Source organism: Pseudophryne corroboree, assembly GCF_028390025.1.
Source record: "Pseudophryne corroboree isolate aPseCor3 chromosome 3 unlocalized genomic scaffold, aPseCor3.hap2 SUPER_3_unloc_27, whole genome shotgun sequence".
Lineage (NCBI taxonomy): Eukaryota > Metazoa > Chordata > Amphibia > Anura > Myobatrachidae > Pseudophryne > Pseudophryne corroboree.
Window position 1 is genome coordinate 870117 of NW_026967516.1, and position 12935 is coordinate 883051.

General features: G+C 43.7%; 1 protein-coding gene across 1 annotated transcript in view; it reads right to left on the reverse strand.

The window, feature by feature from the left end:
- Window positions 1–12650, reverse strand: part of LOC134983860 (gastrula zinc finger protein XlCGF57.1-like) — a 72799-nt gene extending 60149 nt beyond the window's left edge. The window contains exons 1-3 of the mRNA XM_063949480.1: window positions 12581–12650; window positions 12365–12462; window positions 11966–12173 (exon numbers count right to left, since the gene is read on the reverse strand). Of these exons, the coding sequence (XP_063805550.1) occupies window positions 11966–12173; window positions 12365–12462; window positions 12581–12614 (340 nt within the window). The 5' untranslated portion in view covers window positions 12615–12650. The remainder of the gene's footprint in view (window positions 1–11965; window positions 12174–12364; window positions 12463–12580) is intronic.
- Window positions 12651–12935: the final 285 nt, after the last annotated feature.

Consider the following 12935-nt stretch of genomic DNA (forward strand, 5'->3'; position numbering starts at 1 on the left):
TTCTGTATTGTCTTACGGACCTATAGTTTCCTACTGTATTGTCTTACTGACCTATAGTTTCCTACTGTATTGTCTTACTGACCTATAGTTTCCTACTGTATTGTCTTACTGACCTATAGTTTCCTACTGTATTGTCTTACTGACCTATAGTTTCCTACTGTATTGTCTTACTGACCTATAGTTTCCGACTGTATTGTCTTACTGACCTATAGTTTCTTACTGTATTGTCTTACTGACCTACAGTTTCCTTCTGTATTGTCTTACTGACCTACAGTTTCCTACTGTATTGTCTTACTGACCTATAGTTTCCTTTTGTATTGTTTTACTGACCTACAGATTCCTGCTGTATTGTAATACTGACCCATAGTTTTTTAATGTAGTTTTACTGACATAGTTTTACTGTATTGTCTTACTGACCTATAGTTTCCTACTTCATTATCTTATTGACCTATAAATTACTACTGCATTGTTTTACTGACTTATAGTTTCTTCTGTATTGTCTTACGGACCTATAGTTTCCTACTGTATTGTCTTACTGACCTATAGTTTCCTACTGTATTGTCTTACTGACCTATAGTTTCCTACTGTATTGTCTTACTGACCTATAGTTTCCTACTGTATTGTCTTACTGACCTATAGTTTCCTACTGTATTGTCTTACTGACCTATAGTTTCTTACTGTATTGTCTTACTGACCTACAGTTTCCTTCTGTATTGTCTTACTGACCTACAGTTTCCTACTGTATTGTCTTACTGACCTATAGTTTCCTTTTGTATTGTTTTACTGACCTACAGATTCCTGCTGTATTGTCTTACTGACCTATAGTTTCTTAATGTATTGCCTTTCTGATCTATAGTTTCTTACTGTATTATCGTACTGTACTATAGTTTCCTAATATATTGTCTTACTGACTTATAGGTTTCTACTGTATTGTCTTAGTGACCTATAGTTTCTTCTGCACTGTCTTACTGACCAATAGTTTCTTACTGTATTGTCTTACTGACCTATAGTTTCTTACTGTATTGTCTTACTGACCTATAGTTTCCTACATCATTATCTTACCGACCTATAAATTAACCATTATCTTACTGACCTATAAATGACCTATAGTTTCAAACTGTAATGTCTTACTTATTTATAGTTTCCTTCCATATTGTCTTTCTGACCTATAGTTTCTTATTGTATTGTCTAACTGATCTATCATTTCCTAATTCTACTGTATTGTCTTAATGACCTATAGTTTCTTCTGTATTGTCTTAGTGACCTATAGTTTCCTACTGTATTGTCTTAGTGACCTATAGTTTCCTACTGTATCGTCTTAGTGACCTATAGTTTCCTACTGTATTGTATTACTGACCTAAAGTTTCCTTTTGTATTGTCTTAATTACCTATAGTTTCTTCTGTATTGTCTTATTGACCTATAGTTTCTTAATGTATTGTCTAACTTGAACTATAGTTTCCTTCCATATTGTCTTACTGACCTAGTTTCTTCTGTATTGTCTTACTGACCTATAGTTTTACTGTATTGTCTTACTGACGTACAGTTTTTACAGTATTGTTTTACTGACCTAGTTTCCTACTGTATTGTCTTACTGACCTACAGTTTCCTACTGTATTGTCTTACTGACCTACAGTTTCCTACTGCATTGTCTTACTGACCTACAGTTTCCTTCTGTATTGTCTTACTGACCTACAGTTTTACTGTATTGTGTTTCTGACCTATAGTTTCTTACTGTATTGATAATTGACCTATATTTTTCTAATGTATTGCCTTACTGACCTATAGTTTCCTACTGTGTTTCCTTCCATATTGTCTTAATGGCATATAGTTTCCTACTGTATTGTCTTACTTTTAGTTTCCTACTGTATTGTCTTACTGACCTATACTTTCTTTCCTGTATTGTCTTACTGATGTATAGTTTCCTACTGTATTGTCTTAATGACCTATCATTTCCTAATCCTACTGTATTGTCTTACTGACCTAGTTTCCTACTGTGTTGTCTTACTTAACTATAGTTTCCTTATGTATTGTTTTACTGACCTAATCTACTTCTGTATTGTAATACTGACCCATAGTTTCTTAATGTAGTTTTACTGACCTACAGTTTCTTACTGTATTGTCTTACTGACCTATAGTTTCCTACTGTATTGTCTTACAGACTTTGTTTCTTCTGTATTGTCTAACTAACCTATAGTCTCCTGTGGTTTTGTCTTAGTGACCTAAAGTTTCCTACTGTATTGTCTTACTGACCTATAATTTCCAACTGGATTCTCTTAATGACCTATAGTTTTACTGTAATATCTTACCTACCTATAGTTTCCTTCTGTATTGTCTTACTGACCTATAGTTTCCTACTGTATTGTCTTACTGACCTATAGTTTCTTACTGTATTGTCTTACTGACCTACAGTTTCCTTCTGTATTGTCTTACTGACATAGTTTCCTACTGTGTTGTCTTACTGACCTACAGTTTCCTACTGTATTGTCTTACTGACGTATAGTTTCCTTTTGTATTGTTTTACTGACCTACAGATTCCTACTGTATTGTCTTACTGACCAACAGTTTCTTACTGTATTATCTTACTGTACTAGTTTCCTAATATATTGTCTTACTGACTTATAGGTTTCTACTGTATTGTCTTAGTGACCTATAGTTTCTTCTGCACTGTCTTACTGACCAATAGTTTCTTACTGTATTGTCTTACTGACCTATAGTTTCTTATTGTATTGTATAACCGATCTATCATTTCCTAATTCTACTGTATTGTCTTAGTGACCTATAGTTTTCTACTGTATTGTCTTTGTGACATATAGTTTCCTACTGTATTGTCTTAGTGACCTATAGTTTTCTACTGTATTATCTTACTGACCTATAGTTTCCTACTGTATTGTCTTAATTACCTATAGTTTCTTCTGTATTGTCTTATTGACCTATAGTTTCTTAATGTATTGTCTAACTGACCTATAGTTTCCTACTGTATTGTCTTACTGACCTATAGTTTCTTACTGTATTGTCTTACTGACGTATAGTTTTTACAGTATTGTCTTACTGACCTATAGTTTCCTACTGTATTGTCTTACTGACGTACAGTTTCCTACTGTATTGTCTTACTGACCTATAGTTTCTTATTGTATTGTCTTACTGACCTATAGTTTCTTATTGTATTGTCTTACTTAGTTTCCTACTGTATTGTCTTACTGACCTATACTTTCATTCCTGTATTGTCTTACTGATGTATAGTTTCCTACTGTATTGTCTTATTGACCTAGTTTACTACTGTATTGTCTTATTAACCTACAGCTTCTTACTTTGTCCTAATGACTTATAGTTTCCTACTGTATTGTCTTACTGACCTACAATTTCCTACTGTATTGTCTTACTGACCTAGTTTCCTACTGTATTGCCTTATTAACCTACAGCTTCTTACTTTGTCCTAATGACTTAGTTTCCTACTGTATTGTCTTACTGACCTATAGTTTCCTACTGTATTGTCTTACTGACCTATAGTTTCTTACTGTATTGTCTTACTGACCTATAGTTTCTTACTGTATTGTCTTACTGATCTATAGTTTCCTTCTGTATCGTCTTAGTGACCAACATGGATGCTCATGTGGGATTACTAGAGGTGACACGGACGCACATGTGGGATTACTAGAGGTGACATGGACACTCATGTGGGATTAGTAGAGGTGACATGGACGCTCATGTGGGATTAGTAGAGGTGACACGGACGCTCATGTGGGATTACTAGAGGTGACACGGACGCTCATGTGGGATTACTAGAGGTGACACGGACGCTCATGTGGGATTACTAGAGGTGACATGGACGCTCATGTGGGATTACTAGAGGTGACATGGACGCTCATGTGGGATTACTAGAGGTGACATGACGCTCATGTGGGATTACTAGAGGTGACATGGACGCTCATGTGGGATTACTAGAGGTGACATGACGCTCATGTGGGATTACTAGAGGTGACATGGATGCTCATGTGGGATTACTAGAGGTGACATGGACGCTCACGTGGGATTACTAGAGGTGACATGGACGCTCATGTGGGATTAGTAGAGGTGACATGGACACTCACGTGGGATTAGTAGAGGTGACATGGACGCTCACGTGGGATTACTAGAGGTGACATGGACGCTCATGTGGGATTACTAGAGGTGACATGGACGCTCATGTGGGATTACTAGAGGTGACATGGACGCTCATGTGGGATTACTAGAGGTGACATGGACGCTCATGTGGGATTACTAGAGGTGATATGGACGCTCATGTGGGATTACTAGAGATGACATGGACGCTCATGTGGGATTACTAGAGGTGACGTGGGCTTTGCAATAATAAAACAGCAAAGAAGAGAAAGTGCTGTCCTGTTTGCGCACTAATAAATAATATATAACCTTTATTAAGTACAGTAAAGTATGTAAGATAAATCAGTGATATATTAAACACAAAGGTAAATGTATAAAGTTGAATAAAGTAATAAAGAAACAAGTGTATTTGTTGTTACACAGCAGCATGTATATTATATTGGGTGATAACTGATTCAGTGCTGGTAATCCTGTTCAGTAAGAATATATTAATATATTACACCCATACGAGGATGGGATAAATTACATTCAATTATATTGTGGCAGAGTTTCCTCCAGCGGTAATCTCAATGTAACATCACACTGTATGTATAAACACTGTATGGGGGTTATTCAGTTAATTACAAAAACTCCCTATCCAATTAACCTTAAAAGGTATCCAGATGTATGACCTGTTTATACATGAAGATATTGATTATTGTATTATAGGGTGTAATGTCTTGGTCACCATAGTGACTGCCCAGCCAGGTAAGCTATCCTGTGTCTCTTTGGCAGTGTTGCTGTGTGACCTACAGGAAGTCTCAAGGCTGACACCGCACACTGTCCCCTCTCTCACTGGAGGCCATGAACAGCTGAAGGGGCTCTGACATCACAAATGACTGCAAGGGGTTAATAGCGACCAGTTTTATTGCCCCGAGATGCAAAACCCCTGTCAATGTGATGGAGTCGGCTTTATTCTAACCTTGTCTTTGTCAGACAGCCAGGCACCAAAATCCGCAGGGGTAAGTGGGGAAAAACAGACTGTTCTGTAGCCAGTCCCTTCATTCATATCACCCAAAGCTAGGCCTCAAGGGTGTCACCCAACAGGTAAAAGCAGAGGTTTTATAACGGCAAACCGAGGACTTTATATGTTATCTCAGATCACTTCCTCAAACCTGAGATACTGGAACTGTGGAGTCTTGGTTCCTGCCCAGGGGACTCCTCAGGCCAAAGTGGGTTGGACATGGTAAGGTTCTCAGAGTATGGTTAATAATGCTGGCCAATCCGTATGTAGTGTATATAGATTGTATTTACTGATGTTACATGTATATCCAGTGTGTGTAATATAGAGGTATCATTTGTATCTTTGCTCTTGTGTGTCCTGTGTGATCTGTAGGACTTGGAGAAGGAACCAGGGTGCAGGTTTGGCACATACATAGACCTAGGACCTTCCCATTTGGTGACAAGCAGTGGGTATTGCACAACTACACCTTCCCATTTACTGATATGGAAGATGGACACCTATTAACCAGCTGGCAGGAGGATCTATGAGGACTGTGTCCAAGAGGAGATAACCATGGATGGGGTATTATTGTCCTACTTCCTGACCACCAGTGGAGGGTGGCATCATGCCCCAGGCTGAGCAGCATATTCAGCTGACAAGACAATTATGAATTATTGTTCCCACTTAGCAATTTGGAGAGTGAGGAGCTGAAATCTGAGAGCTGGTCTGTACCTTGTGGTTTAGAAAGGACACCTGTATCAGAGGCTGATAACCCAAGATCAGAGCAGGAACTAGATGGGGATATGTTGCGCTTCTGTAAGCCCCATAAAAGCTTTGTGGACTGTAACTATGTCAGCACTAGGAGACATCCAAGCAAATGCTGATACAGTGGATGTTAGGAGACACTTGCAGCCCAATCTTCTCTGTGATGTAGAAGACTCAAGTCTAGCCAGCATAGCACAGAGGAGAGAAAGGGATAATGCGCCTGGGGTCATGAAGGAGATGCCAGCAAGAGTAAGAATAGCATTCAGCCAGGCCCTCAGCCGGTCAGGCTGGGAGAGGTGAGCGATCTGGGGAAGATGGAGGATCCTCCAGGTGACATCCAGCAATAATCCACTGAGGGGGCAACAGTGATTTAAGGCCCAAAGGATGGGGTAGGGGCTGTTGAGGGGATAGTATAAGAAGATCTGCAGATACCCCTGCAGACAACTTCTGTGCTGTTGGTAACTGCAGACGGAGGTCCTCAACCGTTGCCTACTACTGCCAGGTTCCTGGACACGGGCCTGCTGATGCAGATTACGCTCCTTGGAAAAGTGATTTATAGTAAAAGGACTGAGTTCTCAGCATTAGTCCCAGTGCTTGGAGGGTTATATTATTACCATATGTCTCCTGCTTCTGATGGATGATGGAACCATCAGTATATGGACTAGAGCGGCAGGGATGTAAGGAGCATGAAGAGAGTTCCCTTTGTAAATTCTAATTGCAATGGCTGACGTGGAGGATGAAGAGGGAAAACACTGCTGTCTCCAAGCTTGCAGAAACCATTCCCAATATCCATGCGCATGTGTCTCACCCATAGTAAGCATGCGTCTCACCCATAGTAAGCATGCGTCTCACCCATAGTAAGCATGCGTCTCACCCATAGTAAGCATGCGTCTCACCCATAGTAAGCATGCGTCTCACCCATAGTAAGCATGCGTCTCACCCATAGTAAGCATGCGTCTCACCCATAGTAAGCATGCGTCTCACCCATAGTAAGCATGCGTCTCACCCATAGTAAGCATGCGCAAAAATGGGATTTTAATACCTACTAGTAAATCCTTTTCTCTTAGTCCGTAGAGGATGCTTCAAGAACCATGGGGTATAGACGGGATCCGCAGGAGACATGGGCACTTAAAGACTTTAAAAGGGGTGTTAACTGGCTCCTCCCTCTATGCCCCTCCTCCAGACTCATTATAGGAAGTGCACAGGGAGATGGACAATTCGATGAAAAGGATTTATTTAATTATAAACTAAGGTGAGATACACACCAGCTGACACCTCAAACACGCCATACAACATGGCAGTCAACAACAACGCATGCAACAGCATGACCAACCTCAGCCACAGACTGACTGTACTTAACTCAACATGAGAGTAACCATAACCAATAACTGCAGCACAATACGCACTGGCACGGGCGCCCAGCATCCTCTACAGACTAAGAGAAAAGGATTTACCGGTAGGTATTAAAATCCTATTTTTTCATACGTCCTAGAGGATGCTGGGGATGCTTCAAGAACCATGGGGTTTATACCAAAGCTCTAGAACGGGCAGGAGTGCGCGGATGACTCTGCAGCACCGATTGACCAAATAAAAGGTCCTCATCAGCCAGGGTATCAAACTTGTAAAACTTAGCAAAGGTTCGGCAAAGCTGATAAGGCCAAAATTTGTACTTTAATGAAGCCTAACTTTAGGCCCGCATCCACACCTGCTTGCAGAAAATGGAGAAAACGCCCCAGCTGGAATTCCTCTATAGGTGCCTTCTTGGATTCACACCAAGACGCACATTTTCTCCAAATACGGTGATAATGTTTCGCAGTCACTTCTTTTCTAGCCTGAAGAAGTGTGGGAATGACTTCACTGGGAATACCCTTTCGGGCTAGGATTTGGCGTTCAACTACCATGCCATCAAACGCAGCTGTGGTAAATCTTGATACAAGCACGGCCCTTGCTGTAACAGGTCCTCTCGTAGAGGAAGAGGCCAGAGATCTCCTATGTGTAATTCCTGAAGATCCGGATACCAGGCCCTCCTTGGCCAGTCTGGAACAATGAGTATTGCATGAACCCTTGTTCTTCTTATGATCTTTAACACTTTGGAATGAGTGGAAGTGGAAGGAACACATAGACCGACTGAAACACCCACGGTGTCCACCGCTATTGCTTGAGGGTCCGTCGACCTGAAACAATATCTCTGAAGCTTCTTGTTGAGGTGAGACACCATCATGTCGATTTGAGGAATTCCCCAACGACTTGTCACTTCTGCAAAGACCTCTTGATGAAGACCCCACTCTCCTGGATGGAGATTGTGTCTGCTGAGGAAGTCTGCTTCCCAGTTGTCCACCCCTGGAATGAAAACCGCTAACAGAGCGCTTGCATGTCTTTCCGCCCAGCGGAGAACTTTTATGGCCTCTGCCCTTCCGTTCTGCTCTTTGTTCCGCCCTGGAGGTTTATATGCGCCACTGCTGTTATGTTGTCTGACTGAATCAAGACGGGCAGACCGCGCAGAAGATGTTCCGCTTGCAGAAGGCCGTTGTAGATGGCCCTTAATTCCAGAATGTTTATGTGCAGACAAGCTTCCTGGCTTGACCATTTTCCCTGGAAATTTTCCCCATATGACTGCTCCCCAGCCTCGGAGACTTGCATCTGTGGTCACCAGGATCCAATCCTGAATCCCGAACCTGCGACCCTCTAGGAGATGAGAGCTGTGCAGCCACCACAGAAGGGAGATTCTGGTCCTGGAGGACAAGATTATTTTCCGGTGCATGTGTAGGTGAGTTCCGGACCACTTGTCCAACAGATCCCACTGAAACACTCTGGAATGGAATCTGCCAAACTGAATGGCCTCGTAGGCCGCCACCATCTTCCCCAGCAACCGAGTGCATTGATTAATTGACACTCCTGCCTGTTTCAGAATCTGTTTGACCATGTTCTGAATTTCCAGACCCTTTTCCACTGGAAGAAAGACTCTCTGCAATTGTGTGTCCAGAATCATACCCAGGAATGACAGCTGTGTTGTCGGAACCAACTGTGACTTTGGCAAGTTTAGGAGCCAACCATGTTGTTGCAGAATGGTCAGGGAGAGCATCATGTTCTGCAGTAATTGCCCCTTGGATCTCGCCTTTATCAGGAGATCGTCCAAGTACGGGATAATTGTGACTCCCTGCTTGCGCAGGAGCACCATAATTTCCGCCATTACTTTGGTGAGAATTCTAGGAGCCGTGGACAGACCAAACGGCAACGTCTGAAACTGATAATGGCAATCCTGCATTCCAAACCTCAGATAAGCCTGAAGTGGAGGATAAATAGGAACACGCAAGTAGGCATCCTTTATATCTACCGATACCATAAACTCCCCCTCCTCCAGACTGGAGATCACTGCCCGGAGAGATTCCTTCTTGAATTTCCTTAAGTAGAAATTGAGGGATTTGAGGTTCAGGATAGGCCTGACTGAGCTGTCTGGCTTCAGGATCACAAACAGGCTGGAATAAAAGCCTTCTCCCTGTTGCGACAGGGGAACCCTGACAATGACCTTATTTAGACACAATTTTTGTATTGCATTGCATACCACCTCCCTGTCCTGAAGAGAAGCTGGTAAGGCCGATTTGAAAAATTGGTGAGGGGGAACGTCTTGAAACTCTAGCTGGGACAGTGTTTCCAAAACCCATGGGTCTAGGGCCGAACGAGTCCAGAACTGACTTAAGAGTTTGAGATGTGCCCCCACCGGTGCTGAGTCCTCCAGAGGAGCCCCAGCGTCATGCGGTGGATTTGGCAGAAGCCGGGGAGGAAGTCTGCTCTTGGGAACTTGCCGCAGCCGGTGACCTTTTTCCCATTCCTCTTCCCCTTGAAGGAAGGAAGTCCCTCCTCCTATTTTGTACTTACTGGCACGAAAGGACTGCATCTGATAGTGGTTCGTTTTCTTTTGTTGCGCAGGAACATAAGGTAAAAATGACAACTTACCCGCGGTAGCCGTAGATACCAGGTCAGTGTCACCGTCTCCAAACAAGACACCACCTTTATACGGCAGAGACTCCATAGCCTTCTTAGAGTCAGCATCAGCATTCCATTGATGAATCCACAATGCTCTCCTGGCTGAGACTGCCATGGCATTGGCCCTCGATCCTAAGAGGCCAATATCCCTCGCAGTTTCCTTTGGGTAGGCTGCAGCGTCCCTGATATGACCCAGTGTCAAAAGAACGCTATCCGTATCCAGGGTATCTATATCAGATGACACGTTATCTGCCCATTTTTCAATAGTGCTACTCACCCATGCCGATGCCACAGCAGGTCTGAGCAGCGTACCCAAAGTGACATAAATGGATTTGAATGTATTTTCCTGCTTACGATCCGCAGGATCCTTTAGGGATGCCGTTTCGGGGGACGGCAGCGCCACCTTTTTGGACAGCCGTGACAGAGCTTTGTCCACAGTGGGGAGTGACTCCCACTTTTCCCTATCCCCCGAGGGGAAAGTTTATACCGCCGGAATTCTCTTGGAAATTTGAAACTTCTTGTCAGGAGTTTCCCAAACCTTTTCACAAAGCGTGTTCAGTTCATGAGAGGGAGGAAACGTTACCTCAGGTTTCTTTCCTTTATACATACAGACCCTTGTATCAGGAACAGCAGGGTCCTCCGTGATATGTAACAAGTCTTTTATCGCCACAATCATGTACTGAATGCTCTTGATCAGTTTTGGATTTCGTCTGGCATCACTATAGTCGACACTGGAGTCAGAGTTCGTGTCGGTATCTGTCTCTGCTCTCTGGGTAAATGAACGCTTTTGTGAACCCCAGAGAGTCTGAACCTGGGACAACACATCCTCTACGGATTTTTTCCATGCCTGGTTCTGAGAGCCACATTCGCATTCAAAGCACTCAAAACATTTACCCAATCAGGAGTCGGTGGTGCCGACAGGGTCACTCCCACAGCCGTTACTTTCCCTAATCCAGTCTCCTCCTGGGAACAGCACTCTGCCTCAGACATGCCGACACACGTGCACCGACACCCACAAACACACTGGGCATATAGGGGACAGACCCACAGTAAAGCCTGTCAGAGAAACACAGGGAGTTTGCCAGCTCACACCCCAGTGCCTAGCCCGGTTCTGAATACCTTTATATAAAGCCCCAGACCTGGTAGCGCTTTTATATTATATTAAAGAACACCAAAATAACTGTGCCCCCCCCCCCTGTTTTGCACCGTTACTTGTACAGCAGTGGAGAGGAAGACCAGCATCCCTGCAGTTCTGTGGAGAGAAAATGGCGCTGGTGAGAGCTGGGAGGTCTAAGCCATGCCCCCTCCATGGCGCGCTTCAGCCCCGCTATCTTTTTACATTTTTATACTGGCGGGGGACCGGATCAGTGCCTAGGCACCTGAAAACCACTTATGCCAGTCATATTGAGGGCTTACATGCTGCCCACGGTGCCCCCCCCCCACGCCCTGCACCCTGTAGTGCCGCTGTGTGTGGGAGCATGGCGCGCAGCACGGCCACTGTGCGGTACCTCAAAGCAGTCACTGAAGTCTTCTGATCATCTTCTACTCGCCTGTCTTCTGACTTCTGGCTCTGCAAGGGGGTGACAGCGGGCTCCGGGAACGAGCATCTAGGCGTACCTAGCGATCAGACCCTCAGGAGCTAATGGTGTCCTGTAGCCTAAGAAGCAGAGCCTTGAAACTCACAGAAGTAGGTCTGCTTCTCTCCCCTAAGTCCCATAATGCAGGGAGACTGTTGCCAGCAGTTCTCCCTGAAAATAATAAACCTAACAAGTCTTTTTCTGAGAAACTCTGGAGAGCTCCTCAGTGTGCATCCAGTCTCACTGGGCACAGATTCTAAACTGGAGTCTGGAGGAGCGATATAGAGGGAGGACCAGTTCACAACCCTTTTAAAAGTCTTAAAGTGCCCATGTCTCCTGCGGATCCAGTCTATACCCCATGGTTCTCGAAGCGTTCCCAACATCCTCTAGGACGTATGAGAAAACTCTCTACATGTGATATTTGTCATGGATAGCCTTGTGTTAGAAACACCCAACTGAGAACAAGGCTGATGGCGGAGGAGGGTGTAGGATAAGAGATTGCTGTAGTGACTGAGCAATGAGAATATGTTACTTCTGTAATAAGTGTTTATTACTAACCTGTGCTGATATCTGTAGGGATCTCCTCCTCCTTACACTGCTGATCACCCCTCACATACGTGTCTTCTTCTCCCTCTGTATCTTCTGTCTTTATATCAGTCACATGCGTCTCTTCTTCTCCCTCTATATCTTCTGCCTTTATATCAGTCACATACGTCTCTTCTTCTCCCTCTATATCTTCTGTTTTAATATCAGACAGACGTTGTGCCTAAAAAACAAACACACACTATAATGACATTAAAAAACAAACAAACAAACACTATAATGACATTTGCATACAGTCAGATTAGACCGAGGTGAAACAGTATAATATCAGTGTATAAGACACACACAGCTCCTCTACAGACCATATAGTGACAGTCACTTTGGTATATTGGGGAGAGCCTAAATCCCACCTACCTGATCCTCCTGTGGGATCCTGTGATTCTCCTCTGTACAATCCTGGGAATACAGAGGACGGGGACATCTCTCTGGGGTATCTCTGTTACTGGGCCCATCTGTAGGAGACACACAGTGACTGAGTACAGTGTATATATGTGATTATCAGATGATGTGTGTATATAGGGGCCCCCATACCTGCTCTCCCCTGTACATTACATGACAGTCTCCTCTTACCCAGTGATGTGAGGGGCCGGTGATTCTCCATCATCACGTCCTTGTACAGACCCCTGTGTTCCTCTATATACTCCCCCTCCTGCATGGAGACATAGATAGCGACATCCTGACACCTTATAGGAACCTGACACACACACAGTGATTCATCACCCAGACACATCCCCTGGTGTTACTGTATAATGCCCCATTCCCAGCAGTCACCTCTCCAGTCATCACCCGGACACGTACCCTGGTGTTACTGTATAATGCCCAATTCCCAGCAGTCACCTCTCCAGTCATCACCCGTACACATCCCCTGGTGTTACTGTATAATGCCCCATTCCCAGCAGTCACCTCTCCAGTCAGCAGCTGAATG